This window comes from Hetaerina americana, unplaced genomic scaffold (assembly GCF_022747635.1).
Source record: "Hetaerina americana unplaced genomic scaffold, ioHetAmer1.1.p SCAF_777, whole genome shotgun sequence".
NCBI classification, from domain to species: Eukaryota; Metazoa; Arthropoda; class Insecta; order Odonata; family Calopterygidae; genus Hetaerina; species Hetaerina americana.
Window position 1 is genome coordinate 23,925 of NW_027287402.1, and position 24,865 is coordinate 48,789.

A 24,865-nucleotide genomic window follows, 5' to 3' on the forward strand; every position below is an offset into this window, starting at 1 on the left:
GATTTCAAAAAAGCATTTGACAGAGTGAATTGGGAAAAACTAATGAGTATATTGCAGAAAATAGGAATAGATTGGAGGGAAAGGAGGCTAATCCACAACCTGTACATGTCTCAGACTGCTCAGGTGCGGGTAGGAAACAGGAAGTCCGGATGGGCAGTGCTAGGAAGAGGTGAAAGGGAGGGTTGCCCATTATCACCGTTGCTGTTCAACCTGTATTCAGAGGAAATGATTAAGGAGGCATGGGCAGAACTGGAGGTAGGAATGAAAGTGGGCGGGGAATTCGTAAAATCAGTTAGGTTTGCTGATGATCAAGCTTTAGTTTGTCAGTCAGCCAAGGGGTTGCAAGCATTGCTCAGTGAATTGGAAATTCAGTGCAACCGGTATGGGATGAGAATCAATATTAATAAAACAAAGGTTATGCGATTTTCTAGAAAGAAAAAGGCTAACCTAAACATTAAAATAGGAGGGCAAAAACTAGAGCAGGTAGAACAGTTTATGTATCTCGGAAGTGTTTTGGGCCAACACGGTCAAAGTAGTAGGGACGTAAGGAGAAGAATTGCGCTAGGCAAAGAGGCTTTCACAAGGAGGAGGGAGTTGATGACAGGGACATTGAGTAAGGATGTTTAGAAATGACTCGTAAAAACTGGGTTGATATGGAGCGTAGCTATGTACGGTGCGGAAACGTGGTCATTGAATCAGGAGGGTAGACGTAGACTGGAGGCTTTTGAAATGTGGGTGTGGAGAAGAATGGAGAAGGTGAAATGGACAGAGAAGAAAACAAACGAGGGAGTACTTGGTATGGTGGCGGAAGAGAGGGGTTTGTTGGGAGCAATCCTATGGAGGCAGGAAAAGAGGACGAAGAGGGTATTGGCCGGCAGTGGGACGTTGAAGACTGTAATTGAGGGGAGAATGTTAGGCAAACGAGGAAAGTGAAGGAACAGGATAGGGATGTTGGATGGGATGAAGGGAGGAAGAAAATACTCAAGAGATGAAGAGGGAACTGATGTGGAGTAGGATGTTGTGTTTTGCTAGGGGTCACAAATTATTTAATTAGTAATTATGTCCATCCAAAAACCTACCTTAACTGGTAGATTACCTCATAATAATTACTATAGTTATGCTATTCTACTCTTTTGAATCATTAATTCTGGGTTTTTTTTATTTTATATTCTAACAATGAACCATTATAATACCGTTGACGCCATTAGGTTCTATTTTATAGGATTTATTTTTTTTCATTGAAGCCAGTGGGGGTTATTGCTACTTTTCAAGGAAAAATACGAAAAATTTAAAATTGCCTTCTAAACATCCTAAATGTTTAATCTTAAACAAAAGAAGCACCTCTTACTGCATAACAATTTTAGTATTGGCAGATTTATTGTCCAGGAAAAATGTGATGAATCATATTTATTACGCTATTCTACTCTTAAGAAACAAATTCTGTGTTGACACCTCCAAAGTTTTTGTCTCTCTGACAGAAGAATTTTCACAGTAAGTGTGCAAGCTCAGAATATGTTCACTGTCGAGCTAAGACAAGTTGAGATAGCATCACGAACAACGGGATTTCTCACTTCCCACAGTTGCCTCTAGATGGCAACACCTTTAATAATGATCAGTGACCTAGTTGGTACGTAGAAAGACCTGTTGTAGAGACTTCAGAAATTGAACACGTATGTCTTGGAATTTGAATATTTTACAGCTGCCGTACAAATATGCTTTCGATCTCCCCAAAAGTGTATCTATGAGAATTTTGGCAATAGTGATACCAGCTTGCTACATTTTCAATAAGTGATTGAGGGCCTACACTGCCAAATATATTATTTCCTATGATCATCATGCCGTTTCATTTCCCAATTTGAAGTACAACAAGAGTTAGACGTCAATGCTTTACTTCAACAACATTGAATGCTTACCTCTTTGACTACCTGTATTGTGTATAATGGGCATTAAATAACCAAATTGTAAGTTAAATCAACCATTCTTACAATATATAGTGAAATTATTTTTTTAAATTACTTTAGCTCTACTTGTTGCACCAATACACCAGGGAACGTCACAAATTAAAATCATATCAACAAAATGTCTACCAAACAAACTATCCATTAAATGTAAACGGATGTATCAAATATGCTAAATAACTTCTTTTTATATTTTTATCAATAAAGTACCTTTCTAAACTTTATGGAAAGTTAATACACTTGTGATATGCTTCCATTTTTATAACACATTTTATTATATGCAGATATCATCAATAGTATTTCTGCTGAGTTCAAATAAAAATACTTTATAAAAATACTTTATCACTCATTGAAGGCCACAATGGAAATTGGTGTAATATCACAGTATAAAATCATATTTAAAGAGTCTAAGCAGAAAAGGAAAGACATTACACAATGCCATTAGGGGCTTTGTAGATATTGTCAGCAATTCCACTGCTGGTAGAAGAGCCCAGGAACTACCAGGTATAGGACAATCAATACTAGCATTTCTTCAAAATAATTGTTCAACTTTGGCCCAACGAAATACACAGAGAAAGGCACCGAGGATTAAAGTCTATACAATTTAGACTTAGTCACACTGCATTACCTCATATTTAGGCACAAAATGCACATATACTTTTCTAATGTCCACTTTAAACAATTTGATCCCGATACTCAAGTGGATTAGCACCTCACAGCAGTGTGATGGCAATTCTACCTGGAAAGAAAAACAGAAAGTGCATCCTGACATTTTTATTAAGTCATCGAAAGTTACATGTATAACACAAAATGAGATCATATAGAAAAATTACCAAAGCATATTAATGGCCAACAATCACTTTATGTTGATAATCTTTAAATATGCTATCATTGCTATCCTCACGAGCTAAGTAATAAGATATTTAAGGTGAATAAAGAAGTCTCCTGTATGGTAGAATGAGTTGGTTTTTTTCCCATACTGAATTCTACTCAAGAGCTCAAAACTAATCAAGAAATGCAATCTTAACCTCATCTCCAAGTTAAAAGTTGGACGTGCTGAGCTACCTTCTACTCGAAGGACACACGGAACCTAAGTAAAATCCTGAATGATAACTTGCCATAGTAAAAACAATTTGAAATGTCTCAATTCCAATAATCAATATGCCATTACAGCAACTAGAGGGGAAATGAGCAAAACCTTTAGCTGCAGTGCCTCCTAAATATTTGCTACATTTTCAATATTAGCATGATTGAGATTATAAGCTTTGAGCAGGATCTCACTCCCTATTATGGTAAATTAGTTGGCTTCAGTCCTTGAGAACACATTTGTAATTAATATTGAAACATGCATTATTATTACTGTCATTTTCCAAGTTACATTAAGAATATTCACCTTCATTCAAAGTTTTTCATTTTAATGTGGGCTGTCCAGAAAGAAACCTCCATCATACTATAAAAAATACACAGGTGTGGGTACAAAACATTTATCATTTTCATCATGAAGCTACATATCTCGACTGTTTTTATACATTGATGCCAGAGAGATGTAAACATTCATCACATATCTAGTCTTCAACTTCCTTCTGCATAAAAACATGTCGCCTGAGATCACAGACAACCGATGGCGGTATCTTGGTTTCCCGTCGAGACCTGTGCTCAAAACATGTAGTAGCCTAACTTTTCAGACGTATTTCTATGAACAGAGTGGTAGAAATCTATGAACAACTTTCGATAGATTTCAGATATCGTAAAACACAAGTTTTCACCAACTTTTCGTCAAAATTCTGGTGAAGTTCCTGGTTCACCAAAGCCAGGCGGCCAATTCCATCATTATCATGGACATTTATGTACACTTTCAATTGAACAACATCACTGACATACTCGACTCTTGTCACTCACCAAATTTGGTCCATACACAGCGCAAATTCTCGATGAATGTCAGCTGCTTTGAAGTTTATTGCAAGTTTGAGTTTAGGAGGGGGAGAGATATGCGTGATGCCATTGCAGTAATGAGGTTATTAATCGAGAGGAATATAGAATACAACCAGGAGGTATTTGCCTGTTTTGTAGATTTCAAAAAAGCATTTGACAAGAGTGAATTGGGAAAAACTTATGATTGTATTGAAGAAAATAGGAATAGATGGAGGGAAAGGAGGCTAATCCGCAACCTGCACATGTCTCAAACTGCTCAGATGCAACAGGAATGGGATGAGAATTAATATTAATAAAACAAAATTTATGCGATTTTCTAGAAAGAAAAAGACTAAGCTTAACATTAAAATAGGAGGGCAAAAACTAGAGCAGGTGGAACAGTTATGTATCTCAGCAGTGTTTTGGATTAACACGGTCAAAGAAGTAGGGACGTAAGGAGAAGAATTGTGCTAGGCAAAAAGGCTTTCACAAGGAGGAGGGAGTTGATGACAGAGAATTTGAGTAAGGATATTAAGAAAAGACTCATAAAAACTTTGATATGGAGCGTAGCTATGTACGGAGCGGAAATGTGGTCATTGAAGCAGGAGGATAGACGTAGACTGGAGGCTTTTGAAATGTGGGTGTGGAGAAGAATGGAGAGGGTGAAATGGACAGAGAAGAAAACAAACGAGGGAGTACTTGGTATGGTGGGCAAAGAGAGGGGTTTGTTGAGAGAAATCCTATGGAGACAGGAAAAGAGGACGAAGAGGGTATTGACCGGCAGTGGGATGTTGAAGACTGTAATAGAGGGGAGAATGTTAGGCAAACGAGGAAAGGGAAGGGGCAGGATAGGGATGTTGGACGGGATGGAGGGAAGAAGAAAGTACTCAGAGATAAAGAGGGACCTGATGTAGAGTAGGATACTGGATTTTGTTAGGAATTACAAGATATTTATTTAGTAGCTGTGCCAATCCAAAAACCTACCTTAACCGGTAAATTACCAATTAAATATATGTATATGTGTGTATATATTATATATATATATATATATATATATATATATATATATATATATATATATATATATATATATATATATTTATTTATATATATGTATACACACACATATATACATGTATATATATATACATATATATACATATATATACATATATATATATATATACACATATATATACATATATATATATGTACATATACATATACATATATATATATATATATATATATATATATATATATATATATGTACATATACATATATATACATATATATATATATATACACATATATATACATATATATATATGTCCAATAGCAGTGCTAGTTGCCCAAGACCCAATCAACCGTCTGTGCCTGGCAGGTCGTCGACTTAGTAACAAGGCGTAATGGAGTGCCCAGCCACACACCACATGCCCCCAGCCACACGTCCTTCATTGTTACCAATTTCCTGGCCCAGAGCACCTTCCACATAGTCCCCCAGACCCCATACTGTCCCGACTTGGCTCCATGTGACTTTATTTTGGTTTCCCAGCTGAATATAGACTTCAAAGGAAAGCATTGGGAGACGGTGAAAAACAACCAAAAGCATATTACTCAACGTTCTTGAAAGATATTCCTGTCGAGGAGTTTCAGAAGGCACACACATCTCTGTAAATGTATTGATCAAGGGGAGAGTATTTTGAAGAATTTTATGCATTTGTACAAGTACCATGAATACATCTACTTTCCTCAGAGAATGCATGTTACTTTCATAATGGAACCTGTATATCTTGAGCTAAGAGCTCTTACCAGGGCTCCTGCCCTCAAGGGTTTCTAGAATGTCGAAAAGCATTGCAAAAATCAAGGCATCACATAGGGTCATCCCTGACATGCATGTGCAACCGCATTCTGATCCATAACCAAATAGTGCTTTTCCCATTCTCATTAGCTTGTTCATTCTCTCTAGCCAGATAATTCACATTATTGTGTTCATCATTGATTAAGAAATAAAGGTGACTAGAATCATTGAAATATCAAAGTTAGTTGTGTCATGTTCTGGTTTATCTCTTTATTTATTTTGCTTCACGACAATTAAATGTTAGTGTGTATCAGGAATTAGTGAATGCCATGAAAGTTCTCTATGTACAATATTTATACACAGGATGTGGCTGCAAAATTCAATTTGAAATTCTCACCATTTTATACCACATGCGGAGGTTGCCATTGGCACCTCAACAAGCTTGGCATATGGACTGAACAGTCATAACCTCAAAATGGTCGCAATGCCGACAGCAAGTGCAGAGTACAACCGAAGAGCCACAATTATTGAAAGTGTATGCACTGGCCACTCAGTGACAGATATTATTTAGTTGTTAGGGTACCCAAGCTTGACAGTATTCAGATCTTAGGGTACCCGAGATTGATAGTATACCATGCCATAGCAAAGTATAATGGAACGGATAAGTCCCAGCTATAATTTTGCAACATTGGCAAGAAACTCACTCGAAAGAGCACATTGTCAGGATGCCTGATGCCATTTATTTATTTATTAACTTCATTGGGCAAGGTCGAGACCAATGGTCCCTTCTTCCACCTAACCCTTACATTACAGACATTAAATTGTAGACCATCACAAACAACCAAGCCCTAGATGGAGGAAAATCCACCCAAGTGGGAATCGAACCCGCGCCCTCTGGGTTGATAGGTAAGGACATTACCCCGCCGCCACTGAGGCCAGCACTTCTATGGACCTCATATTAGACGGTCCAGGGAAATCAAGTAAATTGTCATCAGTCGTCAGTGTGAGAGAAAAGATTATGCATAGAATTGCCAAGGAGGACCTCTGCTACAAGTCTTACACAATTAACCATCCGGTCCACAACCAAACTTTTACCATTCATTCTATAACTGGGTATCCACCTACTGTACGTCAGTTATACCTGCATGCACGTCACGCAGCTAAGCGGTTAGGCGACTAGGCTGGCACAGGGGAGGGGAGTTCCCCCTCCATCCCTCATCACGAGCAACAAAGGAGAAGTACAGTCATCGGTCTTAAGGTCGTATTAGAGCCGAGCAGATGCTAAAGCAAGTTTTCTAAGTATAGTGAAAAGCAAACAATTATAACGCACAAAATTTATTGTTAAAGTGAGAAAAATATAGAAAATTATTAATATTATAAATAAATAATCGTATAGAACAATGGAAGATTCATCAAGTTTTCGATGTAATATGTAAGTTTAATATTTCAAAAAATGTGAATAATAATCGGAAATCTTTTTCCAAAAGAAGCACCTGTTCTCAGAGAAGAGAGCCTTTAGATGAAATATTTGAAGCAGATGAATGCGATAATGACCAAAACAAGCTCGACATATGCAGCATATGTGAAAAACAATCACGGAAAAAACCACACGTGTGGAAAGATTTTTAGCTTCAGGAATTTTATGTATTCCTCGCTATTCTGATAACCTCTGGTGTGTTTAATTCAAATACTGACAATGCAAGGGAAATGTGGAAGTCATACTCAAATCCTTTACATTGTGCAGCAATAGGGATCAGTTGCTTCAGGAAAATCGCTCGTTTTATACGATTTGATGATGCCAATACTCGTGCTCAGCGCATGGAGAGTGATAAGGCTGATCCAATACAAGACCTTTGGACAATGCTCAATAGTAATTTGGCAAAATATTATAAGCCTACAGAGCACCTGACAATCAACGAGCAACTTTGTGCACACCTGGGTAATTTGTATCCACTTGCTGTACAACTTTACACAGGAAAATTGAGTGCCGGGCATGAGACAAATGTTGATGAGAGAGTTATCAAACACTTGGTGGCACCGTACTAAGTATCCAGGAGAAATATTACAATGGATATTTACTTCACTACTCTGCCATTTGCAAAATGTTTACTATCCTGGGATTTTGGGATTTAACAATTGTTGGCACTTTGAAGAAAAATAAGTCGTGCATTCCACCAGCAATGGTTGCATCAAAAATATGAGAAGAATTAGCCACCGTGTTTGGCTTTCCTGAAAAAGTAGCCATGAGCAGTTATGTGCCAAAAAAATGCGACTAATTATAATATCATCAATGCATCAGGACGCAAAGATTGGTGATGGTGCAAGGAAAAAACTCAAAATATTTGAATTTTATAACTGGTCAAAACCTGGAGTGGACACAATGGATGAAATGCTTGGCAGATATACTACAAAAAGATCAACTCACAGGTGGCCTCGAACATTTTCCTATAATATTCGCGATATCTCCTACCTTGCAGCATATATTCTTTACTATGAGAATAATAAATTGCTCTCAAAAAAATTTATAAATAACGATTATTTTATCGGCAACTGGGCAGAGAGCTGTGTACTCCCTTAGTCAAAAATTGTTCAAATAATGCAAAAATCATGAGTCATTACGTAACCATATTGGCGATAGAAAGTTTTTTGGGTCAAGCCATAAATCCACATGTGCGACTAACAGCCGGGAAACCTCAGGCACAGTTAGACCCAACCAGAAGGAAAAAGATTACGGGTGCATGCCGTATTTGTCTCCAGAGCCAATTCAAAAATGTGGCATAAGTCATCTTTGGTACGTGAGTTCCCTGTTTGTGATGAACATTGCATTACGACCAAGACATGAGTATGCAAATAAATTAAATGCTTGTTATTTGCAATAATTAAATCCTAGTTTTTTGTATGGAACTGTGCTATTATAAATAAAAGAGAAAAACCAAAATGAAAAAACCTGGAATGATGTTTTTTTGCCTATTATCTTTATTATTCTTTATAATAAAAATTGTTAAAATGAAGGAAATTACAAACGATATATTTGATTATATATTTGAAAGTCAAATTATATACACTCTTTGATAAAGTCTCTTAAGTGTGTATAAACCCGGCTTTCATACACAAAGACCTTAGTGGGTACCCGGGTACTCGGTCATGATGGAGGGGGTATTAAGTTTGATACTCAATAACTGTTACTGTATTATTAATTGCCAAAAATTGGTATGAAACTACTTCAATTTTGGTGATACAGGCGGTCATAAAATTTTTTCAAGGGAAAGTCTTTTTATTTTATCTGCGAAGCTGAAATGGATACCCAGTTATGGACTGGACGGTTAAAATAATACAGATGCCTTCATTAGTTGGGTGAGTTGAAAATTTCAACCTGCTTTTGTGTTCCTCAAAAAACAATACTCCTGGATGAATCATTTTTTCAATGCAAAAAATTACGCACGTGCAGCATGGCCGCAAGGGTCAGCAACAAGTCCATATGCATACAAAAACAAAAAAGAATCACAGAAACACAAAAAAGAAAAGAGACTCCCACGTTTTTGAATTTTTGGAGGTCAAGCCACCTTTATCAATGAAGAAAAGGAAGGAACTCAGTTCAGAAATATATCCCCAGTCCACGTTTGACTCTCTTTCTTAATAGTTATGATGTTGTTGTATTTTGTTCTTTTTTATTTTTGTTTCACTGTAAATTGGTGCTACTGCTGTAAAAGAATAATGTTCAAAATAAATAAAATAAAATTAGACAGTGTACCACACCCCTAAATATTAGGATAAACAAGTGCAGGAATTCTTCCCCATCTTGGATACTCCGGGTCCCGAAGCATGCCTTCCAACACAACACTCCCTTTGATAAATGCTATGGTGTCTCCATTCAAGCATCCTTCACACCCTCTGACCCTATTATCAAACTCAAAACAATAGAACAGGCATACATCTGGCTCCTTGATTCCTGAAATGAGCCAGGAATCAATATCAGATAGTGATTACCCTAAACTCCAGGTATTTTTATTCTCCCTCCGCTCCCAAAACCTTCCATATCACTCCCACACTTTCAAACATTCCCCTACTAACCCTTTCCATCCGAAATCTTTCCCCACCTTCCCCTTCCATGTGTCATTCTCATCCTTCTGTCCTCTTCTTTTGAAAATTTCTCTCAATGCCTTCATTCCAAAAAGGGAGGTGGTTGGGCCATGGAAAATTTGGAATATGCATGAGCGTCCTTTTCTATGGTTCTCTGTTTTTATCGGCTGGTGGTACAAACACAATTTTTTAATTGTTTTTTGCTCTTACAAATCGAGTTTGCATTCCCAGTTGCTTCATTCCACAATAGAGTAAAATATGAGCACGATCCACAATCCTAAATAATGTATATATAATTTTCTATTTACAAACCTTGGGCTTGTTTTATATTTTTTCAGCATGGAATGCAATATTGTATTTTACATTAATTTAATGAGAAAAGTTTTTTACCAACTGAGTACTTCACTTCACAGGCAAGATCTTGTAATGGATAATGCTTATTTTATGAGGTCCCACTGTGTTTCATCCTTCACTTTACATCCTCTAATTATCCCGTCCTCAGAAGAGCCTTGCCCTTACATTCCAAGTTCCTATTCTAACTAGTTCAGTCATTCTCTGTCTCTTCTTTCCTTCTGTTGGTTTGGTTTGGTAAGGATTTCGTGAGATGGTAATGGCGGAAGCCTTCACTCTTCCTCTGCTGTAACTTAACTAATTTAAGTTAATTCACTAAGGCATTACCAATTCCTTAAGAACATACACATTTGAAAGAAAGGTTGTAGGGAAGAAACCAATACGAAGTACCAGAGCTGCTTTCTTCAAGAACATGGAGCATGAGATGGACTTCAGATCATATGCTAGCCAGAAGGAAGCAGCAGTGAATAGAGGTTATTGCTACAAGGCACTGCCTTTGTGTTTGACTGATGATGAAGCTAAAACATCCAACTTCAGGGTGTCAAAATATTGATATGTATAACAGGAAATGTCATATGAACAACTGATGTGGAGGGCACTTTGAGTGAGTATGCCATCCATCAGATGGGACGTTTAGCCGCGGACCCCTTGGCGCCTTTCGTTATTAAGAGTAGGCTAATGCCAATGCTGGGTTTCTCTTCACCCTTCATCCTTCCCCGTCCATCCTCTTTGTGCAAATGACCTCAGCTGTCGGTCGCCTCCCCTCAATACTACTACTACCATGAACAACTTACAACATAAATGTTAAATAATGTTTATAACTTTTGCCCAGATTTTTCTTTGTGCCTATTTCAATCCTACTCTTAACTTTCATATTTGATTTACCAAGAATTTTCCAATTCACAGGTAACACATGTATAAGTGTCGTCTACAAAATCCACTTCACCCATGCATGCTATAAAATGATGATCCATCCAAACTAAATAGGAGGTACTGGACATTCTAAAAATATTGTTACCACCTAAACCCACATTATTTCATTGAGTATATCACTGAAAACAATGTCAGCATTTGCATCCAAAAATAAAACTATGCTCTCCACTTGTCTTCCAAGTAGCATGACTTCACTAGGACAGAGGTTAAAAAAAATCACCATTTCTTTACCTGATGGCTTATTGCATTGGAAAAATTGAATCATTTGAAATCTTTTGCAAAGAAAGGAACACATTCCAAAGAAACTGCGGGAGATGCCGCAACAGTAACTTTTAACGGAGTCATCCGCTAATGTGCATTTCAATGCAACAATTTCAGAGTGTAAAAATCATTCGCCTTGACTGGGATTCGAGCTTGCATTGAAATGCACATTAGCGGATGACTCCGTTAAAAGTTACTGTTGCGGCATCTCCCGCAGTTTCTTTGGAATTTGTCAAAGTGAAAACACCATAAGTGTTTAAAGTTGGCTTTAACCTCGTGGACTGTGGCGCGTTGCGCACGACTACGAATGCCTGTGACATTGTATGCATGGCATTTCGTCACAACATCTAGTTCCTTTAAAAGCCCCAAAATTTCAGAGTTTAAGAGGACGCCTCAGTAGCTTAAGTGGCTAAAGCACTCGACCGGATATTGAGGGATCTGGGTTCGAGTCCCAGTCAAGGCGAATGATTTTTACACTCTGAAATTGTTGCAAAGGAACACATATTCTTAGATGGACACCTAGAATCCCATAGTCTCCGTTTCAAACAGGCAACAAGTTTTTTGAGCACACAAATTGCAAATGCATGCACCTTAATATTTGTTGCTGGGTTGTAGTGGTCACCCATTTCACTACAGAAGATTCTTGCAGCAAAAAAGAAACTAAAAAGCCACAAAATACCCCACAAGCAGTCAAACAAGGTTTCCTTTGCATTAAAAAATCATTTAAAAAATGTAAGGCTCAAACATTATACTGAAATACTCAATATTTGCAGTACTCGTTGTATTATGATTTCAAACTAACATTATCATTATGTCATTCAGTTCAGGAGTGCATTTCCAGATTTGAGTGATGGGGGACAAAACTGACACAGCAACTGCGAGATGCACCTCAAACAAGCAATTCATATCACACACAATCGCCCCTTGCCTCAATTGGCCTACAACGAATATCTCAATTGTCTCTTTCAAGTTATTCACGTCCCTTTAGTTGATGAAAATTATTCAATGAGTGCTCAATCAGTTTGCAGCTGGCATACCTCTGCCTGACATCCTGATGCAGGGGTGTGAACAGCGCAGTCCTCCCTCACTTCTGTCGCAGCAGGGGTGGAGCGGCAACAGGGTCATGCCCAATGGGAATGCCATTCTCATCCTCCCTCTCCTCAAACTCATCCACTTTGGCAATCTCAGCACCACTGTGGAGTTGCAAGAAGGGACCAATGGGTGCTGATTCGTCATCTGGTACTGGCACCAACAATCGAGTCGTCTCCCCAATTGGCTGGTAGCGAGAAGCTCCACCTCTAAACCTGCGGCTGAGCGAACTCCCTGTGCATGCACAAATATTGTCATGCCATTTAAGCAATTGCAAGAGTTAGTCGAAGCCTTCCACAAGATTAAAAAAAAATTACAATCTATGTCAATTTTCAAAAGAAACAACACTAATAACAATCATACACAGAAATATGCTTAATATACAACTTGTTATAGCAAATAAAATTAGTTGAAAAATAGTTTAACCAAGAGTAATATCCAGTAAATAAGGTACATTAAATGAAGAATACAATGTATATTTCCACTGCTCTTTATTTACGTACTAGTTTCAACGCTTAGGCATCATCATCATGTACTAATTAATCAAGTCGCGGCCCATTAGCCGTATTTTCCCATTGATAATGCACGCGTCTATACAAAAATACTCAGATGGTCAAAAAAATGACGATGCGGGTTATGTATTGAAAATTGAAAAAATCCAAACATCTACATAACTATGTACACAATAATTTAAAGAAGTCTTGCAAAAATAAATTAGTCTGGAAGCATGCCTTTTTAATTGCATTATATTTTATACAGATCTGCTATTGTTACAGTTATATCACCTCATAAATCTATGAGAAAAAGAGGAAACATATAATTTCTATACTTTGTTTATTCCATTACGTAGTACTTCTTCTTAACTCTATTTAATAGCACTGCACATATACATAGGGTACGTCATATTATATACACGTACGTATAAATATAGGATAGGTAGATCACTCAAATCCAAGAAATTTGCCAGCTGAATGACAGTTACATGAATTAAGCGCATTTATTATCTCTTAATGTCACTATTAAGATTGTGTGTTGGGCAAAATTATTTACAATTCAACAATGAATACTTCAAACAAGTGGAGGGCCTAGCCATGGGGTCCCCATTATCACCACTACTTGCTGACCTGTACATGGACAAATTCGAAAGAAAAATATTCAACAGCCCCTCAATTTTTACAAAGAATATTTACTGTTGGTTTCGTTACATAGACAATATCTTTGCTATTTTGACAGGCACTGAATGACAGTGAGAAAATTTTATGAACACACTAAATCCCAATGCGAAAATATCAGTTTCAATTGCAAGAAAGAACAAAATAATCAACTAAATTTTCAAGATATAACAGTGTCCAGAAAGGGACAGGGCTTTGAAATTGCAATTTTCCGGAAAAGTACCACAGACCACATCATCCCCTCCAACTCCCGCCATCACATACCTCAGAAGCTTTCCACTTTTCATTTCCTACTAAACAGACTGTTGGCCATTCCTTTATCTAAAAATAATTTTGTTCAAGAACTCAAAACGATTAAATATTCCACAATGAAAAATGGCAGCAAAGAAAATTTAATTGAATACATTCTACAAAGAAAACGTTCCAATAAAGCAAACAATGTTTTGTTCAAACCAGTTAATGTGGAGGAAATAGTTTACAAATGGTGTTAACTCCCTTATTATGAATTGATTATACAAAAGATAGCCAACCTCTTTCCAAGGAAAATATTTCGAATAGTTTTTTACAATACGCATGACATAAAATCATTCTTGAATACTACAAAAGACAAAGTCGAAAAACAAATAAAAGTGGCCTTAATAAGTTAACTTGTAAGGACTGTAGTGCTATACATGTGCATAGGTCAAACGAGGAGATCATTAAAAACACGGGCAGAGGAACATAAACGTTTTAGAACTTGTGACCCAAGCAATCTCACTTCGCCAAGCATCTATGAGAAGAAAATCATGGGAGTGATTTCAACCCAGAACTCTTACACCAGATGGACAAAGGAATGAGGATGGATAAGTGGGAAGAGCTGGAAATCAGAAGGAATTTAAAAATGGGTCATTTGGTTAACGATTTATTGTTTGAATTCCTCACCCCAATCCTGGAAGCACCCCTTTCCTTTGCAAAAAGACTAACAACCCCCCCTTCCCTCCCACCGTGAACCCACAAGTCACCTTTCCTGACGCTTAACATCCCTCTCCCCCTTCCCATTTATGCCGATTGCAACCCCATTTCTTTCCTCCTCTCCCTCATGAATGGAATATTAATGGACCACGACTTGATTAATTTGTACCTGATGATGACGCCTAAGCATAGGCGTCATCATCAGGTACATTAAATGTTAATATTATATTATTACAACAGTACAGCAATTAAAACAGTACACCAATAGTTTTGTGGAAACTAACATCACATTTGGTTGGCTCTCATGTTTTTCCTCTTCTTTTGGCAGAATGAAACATATTTCATGGTGAAAAATGGTGATACTATTATACTCAGACAGCAGGTTCAGTTCTGCAATCAGACTAAACAAATTGCTGTTGTTTGCATTCATGATAACCATATTAGCTAGGGAAAACATTCACATTTCTGCTTATACAGAAGTTCATCTCCCTGCAGTCATCTGCCTACTTTCTATGTCCTGAAGGCACAATGGAAATGTGAACACTACTCAAAATGTGAACGGCAGCAACCCAGACCAAACTTTCAATACTTATCTCTCATTTAAATAATTAAATTTTCATTCTGAAAATTGTGTCGTGCTGTTTTTTCACATTTCTTTGTATATTGAAGCACTAATATTCAATGAATAAATTTCCTTCCTATTGTTCATAAGAGATTGTGAGTCAAAAAAATCTTTACAAAGTCTGGTTACAAGTGATTATGATTATGAAAATGATGGTTACGTAGAAGATACTTTACATTAGAGTCACAGCTACAGTCATGGCTATGGATGGTGAGACCAATCGGCAATTATTGCATATAAGAGTGAGGATAAAAGGAGTTCCTCTATAAAATGAAAACACCAATGATTAAATAAGCTAATCCTCCTCACCCACAACTCCAAAATGCTCTCCTATATCCCGCTGCACATCTGAGACATCCCACATGAGAAGGAAGGCATCACAGCAGGACTGGTTGCTACCCCAGAGGTCAATATACGGTTTGTAGGTGAATGAAAAGTGATGAGCGACAGCCGCGAGGAACATCTCGATACAAATGAGGAAGTCCTGAGAAAACAATAACGCTAGGTCACACACATACACAAAGAGAGAGAGAGAGGGGGCACGGCACATGACAAGAGCACCTCATTCAATAGACCCCTGCCAAGGGTATCACCAAAGTCAGTCACCGAAAGGGCAGACGGCTGCATCCTCATGTTTCACTCTTGGGCACTGATTTCTGGCTCGTGCTACAAACTACTTCGGCTAGGATCTTGTGAATGTGCGGGCTGAAGAACAGAAACTAACTACTGAAATTGTGTTCTCACCAAATTCATTAATCCTGATGATGGTCGAATATGAGTCTTAAAAACTGGAGCAAGATGAAATGAAGACTGGAATCACAGTAAACCTAATATTTATGTTATCGGAATCCACTTATTCCTGCAATTCACAACATTTTTAAACATTTCCATAAATTCCATATATTTTCCTATTATTCCTAAGTATGTGGAGACGCTCATTTACACAATTTTGTTTTCAATTTCCTTGCCTTTTGCATCGCTACTGCAGCTGGATTAAAAACATTTCACATTCTAAAACAGTTCCTCATGCATATCAGCCTTTGTTAAAAAAACTTTTCTGAATTTGTTTTGTAAATTTACACAATTAAAAAGAAAAGAAAGAGAGCTGTAATGCAAATGGTTTTAGTGAAGAATTTGTAATTGTCAGCATGGTACAACCACCACTAGTGATGGGCTTATCTGAACTACTTAAACTCGTAATCTCAGTCTGCCTGGGAAAGATTCATGCAATGAAATGAATACATGACACGACTAGGAGGTAGCTATGTAAATTATGCATTGGAATAACACCCCTGGGAGACATTCATTTCTCACATAAGTTGAAATCATGAGGAATGAAAATGACATCTGACCCAAACATGATGAAGTGTGAAAAGAGCAAGACCTTTTGTCTGACAAGTTGGATCATTTGTACTGCCTTGGTGCAAAAGTCAAACAGTGATGCACTCCTGAATAATAAAAAGTCTCCAAACTTGCTTTATCACATCAAAACTACACTGAATCATATATAATTCTATTTTCATTACAAAATTTTTATGTTTGACAACAGATTTGCATTGGTTGGACGACGAGGTAGCTCAAATACTCATAACTTTTCCTCCATTACTCAGGAACATAAATCAAAATAAAATTATTATAACAAATTGATGGAACTCATACTGATCTGACAAAATGTCTAAGATTGCCAACTTCTCCACTGAATACAAAAGAGAGATATGGTCATTTGATTCTGAAACATGTAAACCAGTTCAAACATTTATCGAAAATGAGAAAATATGTAAAGAATTTCAAAATTGAAAAATTAGAAGAATTGCTGAAAGAGTGGTTTTTAAACGCTTGATCTTTGACTATCCCTATGAATGGAATCATCATTAGAAAAAAGCACCACACATCACCAGAAGATTGGGAATGGAAAATTTCAGTGTCCAATGGCAGGTTGGATAAGTTTAAAAATAAGCACAATCTTGTAAACAAGGCTGTACTCAATGCGAAAACTCACTCGAAGGTGTCAGAATGGAATAAGCATCTTGTAAGTTACAGCCCAAAAGACATTTTCAATGCAGGCAAGTTATACAGTTATTTCTCAATGAACACAAATATCCAGGAAGACTGCTATGCTTTAGGGAGGAACAATGTCATGGAAGAGTGCATAGCAAACAAAGGGAATTATTAAACATAGATGAATATGGAAAAGAGAAGCTTTAGCCACTAGTGCTTGGTAAATGAAAGAATCTTAGGCACTTCAAATAACATTGCCAACTACATAAACAGTAAATTCCAAAGTATGGATGACCTCAGAAATATTTGAGAATCAGCTTCATGCTCCGGGATTTCACCACAGGAAAATTCTGCAGTTTATGGTCAGCGCCACCCAGCCCATCCACCCTTGAGTACACTTGAGAAATGTGCAGTTACAATTTTGTTCACTTTGGAAAATACTACCTTGATCAAAAATTTCCCGGAATTTATTCAGAAAATTAAAAATACAAGTTTATTCATCTAAATCTATATTGTCCCCTTCAAAGTAATCCCCATCGACTGCAACACACTTATGCCAGCGCTTGATCCAATCCTCGAAACATTTTTTATATTCGGTTTTCGGTATGTCCATCAGTGCTTCCTGCGATTTTTCCATTACTTCCTCTCGGCTGCTAAAACGCGTTCCCCGTAATGGTTTTTTAACTCGATTGAACAGAAAGAAGTCACAGGGAGCCAAATCAGGTGAATTCGGTGGCTGTTGGATGGTATTTGTTGCATTTTTCGTCAAAAAATTACGAATAATGATAGCACTGTGCGACGGTGCGTTATCATGGTGCAAAATCCACGAGTTTTCTGCCCACATTTCTGGTCTCTTTCGGCGAATTGCTTCACGCAAACGTCTCATAACGCCCAAATAATACTCTTTGTTTACTGTCTGGCCTTCTGGCAAAAATTCATGATGCACTACACCGTTGTAATCCATGAAAACCGTCAGCATTGCCTTCTTTTTTGACTGAAAACGACGTGGTTTTTTTGGTCTCGGCTCATTTGGTGAACGCCATTCACTTGCCTGATGTCTGGATTGCGTGTCGTACTCATAAACCCACGTCTCGTCTCCAGTAATGATCCTTTTGATGAATGTGGGATCGGATTCAGCCTCGCAAATCATGTCTTTTGCGACGTCAACACGGTCTCTTTTTTGCATGAAATTGAGGTCTTTTGGAACCAACTTTGCTGCTACACGACGGAAACCCAAATCATTAACCACAATGTCTTGGGCGGATCCATAGGCAATGTTCAAGTCCTCCGCTATTTCTCTGATGGTTAATTTGCGGTTATTGACCAACATTTCTTTTACTTTATCAATTTTTTCACCGACTTTCGATGTCGATGGTCTGCCACTGCGTTCATCATCTTCGATTGACTCACGACCACTTCTGAACCGCTCGTGCCACTGGTAAACGACCGTTTTTTTAGAGAATCGTTGCCAAAACACTTTTCCAACATTTCCAACGTCCGTGCGCCACTAAATCCGTTTTTTATGCAAAATTTAATACAAGTTTGTTGTTGCAAATTTAAATCCATTTCTGCAATTGTAAAAAATCGCCAACACACACAGAGATAGATGTACTCTTGGCTACGTAACTTTTGCAAATGTCAAGTTATGACACTAAGATTTAAAGGGAATATCAACAACAGATGTACCAATTTAACAAAAAAAACAGAACTCAAATCGGAACGATGGGAGCGCCACACGGTGGTTATTCCGGGAACTTTTTGTTCAAGGTAGTATTAGGCTTATGCAAGGAGATATGGAAGGATAGCAGGGATACTAGAGTGATAGCTATGGAGTAATATACAGCGTAAGGGACTAGAGCCAACTAGAGCTTGCCAAAATACTAAATAAAGAGGTAGGAAGAAGCGTAGTCAGCATAGAGAAAGCAACGGATTGAATATCACTAGAAGAGATAAAAGCAGAACCGACGAACTTGGTCATTGTTCAGGTATACATGCTACCCAGCAATATAAGAAGGAAGAAGTTGATAGGATATATGTTCAGTCAGAGGGCATAATTGCTTTTGTTCCTGCAGGGAAACATTTGATAGTGATGGGGGATTGAAATGTGATGGAAGGCGAAGGAAGAGATGGTGATGAGGCAAGGGACTACAGTTTAGGTATGAGGAATGACCATGGGGAGAAAGCAATTGATAGGGGACAAGTTGGTTATCACAAACTTGTTTTCGAAACCCCAAAGGCGTTGGTATACGTGGAAAATTCCAAGTGACTCAGAAAGGTATCAGTTAGATTATATTCTGGTTAGGCACAGGTTTAGGAGCAGAGTGATCAATTCCCACAGCTTCCCGGTAGTGGATGCAGACTCTGACCTAAATTTAGTTGTTATGAAGTGTATCATTCATTGCAAAAAGATAAGGCAGGGGCAGCGGGTTATTATTATTATCAGGTAATCTCCTTGTTAAGGTAAGTTTTCGATTGACACAACTACCAAATAAATATTTCATGACTCTTGACAAAAGACAACCAAACATCCGACACTACAACCTCTCACAAGTCTCTCTCTTCATCTCCATGTACTCCCTTCCTCCCTTCATATTATCCAACATCCATATCTTGTTCCTACCCTTTCCTCGTTTGCCTAACATTCCCCCTCTATTTAAAGTCTTCCATGACCCACTGCCGATCATGCCCATCATCCATTTTTTCTGCCTCCTTAGGGCTTCTCCCAACAAGCCCCTCTCTTTGCCTACCATACCAATCACTTCCTCATCTGTTTTCCTTTCCGTCCATTTCACCTTCTCCATGCCCACATCTCTCAATATACTCCCATCTACATCTATCCTCCAGCTTCAGTGACCATGTTTCCGTAGACCATGTTTTCTGTATATAACTATGCTCCATATCAAAGTTTTGAAGAGTTTTTTCTTAACATCCTTACTCAATGAAAGCCTCTTGCCCTAGCGCATTTCTTCTCCTCACTACTTTGACTGTGTTGGTCCAAAACACTTCCGAGATACGTAAACTGTTCTACCTGCTCTACTTTTTGCCCTCCTATTTTAATGTTTAGCTTAGCGTTTTTCTTTCTAGAAAATTGCATAATCTTTGTTTTATTAATATTGATTCTCATCCAATATCTCTCGCACTAAATGTCCAATTCACTCAGCAATGCTTGCAACCCCTAGGCTGACTTATGAAAATAACTATGTTGATACTAATTTATCAGCAGTATTTTTTAGGAATTTATCTTCCTAAAAAATGCAAAAGTCCTGGCAGATTTTTGCAGTTGCATCCTCAGCAAATTTATTTATTAAAATATCTATTAAATATGAAATATACAAATGATACAAATTCTCTCATGCTCTGCATAATACTCATCCCCATAATATAGATTCAGGTGACATAATATGCAAACAAGTAGTTACATAAGATTTCATGGCACCTTTCATCTTCCATAAACTTCTTGGTGTCTAGACTTTTCAAACTTCCAGTCGACAGAAAAAGTTACCAAGCCCAGTCATGGACTTGCATCTGGAGATATCTAGAGAAGAAAACTTTCTAAAGTTTCTCCAGGAGAGAAAATTTACAGAGTTGACCCACAGTTGTACTCATTTTTCTTCACTTTGACGCAGTTGGAACGATCATATTGCTTGCATTTCCAATCTATTCCAATGCTGTAATGATTACTCACTGAAGTGTTATACTTTGGGAGCTAAAACTTGCGGGGATCGAGATGGTGCGGGGGCTAGCGTACTGGCTTCCCACCCAGAGGGCCCGGGTTCAAATCCCGGCGGTGTTGAATATTTTTCAGAGGTATCTCGATCCCTGCTTGAGGTGCTTTGTGGAGGGCACTTTGAGTGAGTACGCCGTCCGTCGGATGGGACGCTAAGCTGCGGACCCCTTGGCGCCTTTCGTTAAGAGTAGGCTAATGCCGACGCCGGGTTTCTCTCCACCCTTCATCCTTTCCTATCCATCCCCTATGGCGCAAATGACCTCAGCTGTCGGTCGCCTCCCCTCAAAACTACTACTACTACTAAAACTTGCATTAATGAAATGTTAAATGCCTTTGGAGGTTTTTTATCCTTCAAAAGGTTCATCCCCAGTAATCCAGCTGAGTATTATAAACAGAGGATGTATTTCATGGATGCAAACAAAGTGTTATTTTTGTAATTTAACACATGCAGAGAAAAAAACTGATGGAATTGCACTGCAAGAGGATGATTGGAAAAGCTTACAGGCCTGTAAGTCCATCTTGGTGCTGCAATTATCAGAGTCACTCTTCAGATCCAATAGAAACATTTCCACAGATAATTGGTCCACTTCAATTGAGTTAGTAGAAAACATAAAGGATACAATGGTCCAATATCTTGTTTGAACTGTTAAAAAAACTAAAGAGGGAACTTTCCTAATTTAATATGCATTATGTAAATCAAGGGAAGAAAGATATCAATTCTTCAATAATTCTATCATTGATCAATCATTTCATACGTTACCCATAAAAACAAGGACATTTTTTTGTTTTCCTCCATGCACCAGTGAGAAAAAACAGATCAGGAGACGGTAAATTGTGAAATTACTAAAACTAAAGAGGTGGCACTCTTTTCTCAAATTTTAAACTTTCATTGGTTAAACTCTTGATTTGAATCCAGCAGATAATGAAAGGACAAGAATGTTATCACAGAAGATATGAGAGCCGAGTTAGTGAGTTGACTTGCATTGAATATGATGCCAAACCCCAAAATCAAATGAAGTATACATTGCACAAATTCTCAAATCATCTTTAGGTTCAGAAGATGCTGGGGAGAGGAGAGGGTCTACCGAAGAGGAAAAACCTACCATCATGCCCAGCACACTAACATCTTTCCAGCAGCATAAACGTTAGAAACATTTTCCTTTGTTGGGATTGAACATTAAAGTCATGCAAATACTCAATGACTGAAGAAGGTAAGCTAAAAATGTCCACTTCAGATGCCAATTTCACTACGGTTCACACGAGTTAACTTTTACTCTAGTCCATCATAATCTTCATTTTGGATATCATATTCTATGAGTTGCATTCATCCATCAATATTAATGTTATAATAATTATAGCGGGAGTTAGGTTGGAATGGTTAGTTAAAACCAGTTAGGTGACTTACCTGAAGCTTAGAGGAAATGTCCTTAATGCTACTTGAATCATTGGTGCCAAAAACTGAAGAAATCACCCCAGTGTAGACAAGAATGGCGATGATAACACCTTGACTGAAATAAAAACACAATGTAAGCAATTCAATCAACAGTGAAGGTGCGTAACCTCTGATAATGCCACACATACAAGAATGAAAAAAATACTACGGCTTTGATGCACAAAAATTTTCCAATCGGTTTCATTGGTGCGAGCTCTTCCCTATTAGCCTTATAAAATAAAACGAGGCAATACATTGCCACGAACTGGGAGAAGTTATTGACAGCAATCATGTACGGAAACGCATAATCTCCTCTGAATTCCCCTTCACCGTACACATGATTCATTTCACAGATACTGAAAGAGGGTTGACAAAACCAAATTACTAATTATTTAATTTGCAGAAAACTCACTATCACAGAAAAATTTGGGTCATGGACCTACTCACAACGACACAATTGTTGTAAATGGTCTCACCACGGTATACTGCAAAATTCCATGCTTGCACATATGCACGAACTCACTGGTAGAATCAAATACCAATTAAATGTTTGCGTGTTAATAAATTTATTTAAAACTCCAACTCGAAAGTCTACATACCTTCCCATTTCCCACGGCTGTAAGCAGCACAGTGGAAAAATGTGATTTACTTGCGGCTTCATCGCTAAACTGGCTTCAAGGTTCATTCTAGAATTGAGGTAGTTTAGCAGGTATGCCATAAAATTGTAAATAACATAGGCTTCATAGCATTCACGCAGAGAATCAAGATAAATTGATACTGCAGGAAAGGCTAGCCCAAGCCACTAAAATTGAAAATAAAAAAATAAGTAACTGTCGGTAGTGCAATCAAATAACCTCGGTCACCGATTCAACTTACAGCATTTAGTGCATATATTGGTACCATCCAGAGAATCCTGTACCACCGAAAGATAGGAATTATTAAAAGCAATGAGGAAATATCCTTTTAGCCACAACGTCTCACCCGGTATGATGAAATCACCAACCTGATAATATGCTTCTGAAGGTGTGGTTTTGTGTAGTGAACAAGGTGCTGAATTATACCCCAAAATGAAATTGGCAATGACATCATTACAAAAACGCCGCCAATTATTGCACCCTGATCTTCTTTACGGAAACCTCTTTTTACGGCATTGGCAATAATCATAGGCAGAATAACGACAATAACTAACGCGTACACCGACATGACCACAGGCCTTATCCATAATCTCCATTTCGAGAGGAGAGCACCAAGACTTTGACAAGACATTTCTGTACACTTGGGTTTTGAAAGTGAAGATTGAAAATTTTTTCAACGAAATTTCATGCATTTCATTTTCGCTTATACAATATCACTCAATGTAGTTATCTCATGCGCACATTATGTAATTCATAGTCGCTGCTATTGATGACGATCATCATCGCACGAATCAAGAATTCGACTTCAATCTTCAAAACCCGTGCACTAAAACGCAAAAAGAATCACGTCAACCCAATTTTTTCGATAACCTGGACAGATACACTCAATAGTTACCACACATCCCAACGTCGAGCAGTAGGATTGAATTAAATAGCTAATCTAAGTTTTTCTCACCACCGTGGTAACAATTGTTTTGCACACTCCCCAGTTAAGACCTTTAACTCTGTTTTTTTGAGGTCCCCGATCGAAGAGGGAGTTGTTTTACGATCATGCTACGACGTAGTTATAATATTGGTTGATAGATAACGCTGGCGTCACATGACCGCGCTCAGATTCTGTCTAATATACAATCTTCGTAATTTAAATACCTCAAATGCAATTTCTGGAGACAAAGCCAAGGACAATCTGTCTGAAATAATCCAAGATAGCTACAAAGATGGAAGACTTTCAAAGGAGTGTGATGATCGCGATACCAAAGAAGACGAGTACAGGGATATGTGAGGAGCACCGAACCAGGAGTCTACGCGATTAATAAAACAAAGTATGGAAAGGAAAATTGGCGGTAACCTATCAGAAAACCAATTTGGCTCTAGGAAGAACAGAGGGATCAAGAAACCATACTCTGCCTGAAAATCATGATAGAGAAAACAATGCATGTGAGCAAGCAACTGTATGTGTCATCCGTGGACTTGGAGAAAGCCTTCGACAATGTGGAATACAACAAGATGTTTGGACTGCTGGAAAAACTCAGAATAAATTACAGCGACAGAAGTATAATCTATCAGCTATACCAGAAGCAAGTAGCTACAATGTGAATGAGAGATGGGGGCTAAAATTAACCAAGAGTTTGACAAGGATACAACCTCTCACCTGCATTGTTCAACATGACCCGGAGGAGGCAATAAGAGAAGTATAAGGCATCGGATTAAACTGAATTAGGATCAATGGAGAAGATATAAACATGTTACGCTTCGCCGGCGATATTGCAATGATTGCAGAAAACCTAGAAGATCTTCAAAGGTAACTAAACGCATTGGATCAAGTTTTACAAAGATACGACATAAACGTAAGCATGATGAAGACTAAACTCCTTGTATGTGGAAGAGATAAACGGAATACAGTAGTCACTCTGAAAGGACAAGAATTAGAGCAAGTGGATTCC

At 37.9% G+C, this 24,865-nt stretch overlaps 1 protein-coding gene across 2 annotated transcripts; it reads right to left on the reverse strand.

The window, feature by feature from the left end:
- Positions 1-2,267: 2,267 nt before the first annotated feature.
- Positions 2,268-23,790, reverse strand: LOC139697478 (transmembrane protein 184C-like). Of its 2 annotated transcripts, XM_071596201.1 has the most exons (9): positions 23,291-23,790; positions 23,164-23,200; positions 22,887-23,089; positions 22,735-22,809; positions 22,437-22,643; positions 22,261-22,363; positions 15,440-15,614; positions 12,334-12,619; positions 2,268-2,697 (listed from the first exon to the last, which is right to left on the reverse strand). In XM_071596201.1, the coding sequence occupies exons 1-8, from the start codon at positions 23,551-23,553 to the stop codon at positions 12,381-12,383; spliced, it is 1,302 nt and encodes a 433-aa protein (XP_071452302.1). In that variant the 5' UTR covers positions 23,554-23,790; the 3' UTR covers positions 2,268-2,697; positions 12,334-12,380. The 2 variants fall into 2 exon arrangements, with proteins under 2 accessions (XP_071452302.1, XP_071452303.1); XM_071596202.1 differs by lacking the exon at positions 15,440-15,614.
- Positions 23,791-24,865: the final 1,075 nt, after the last annotated feature.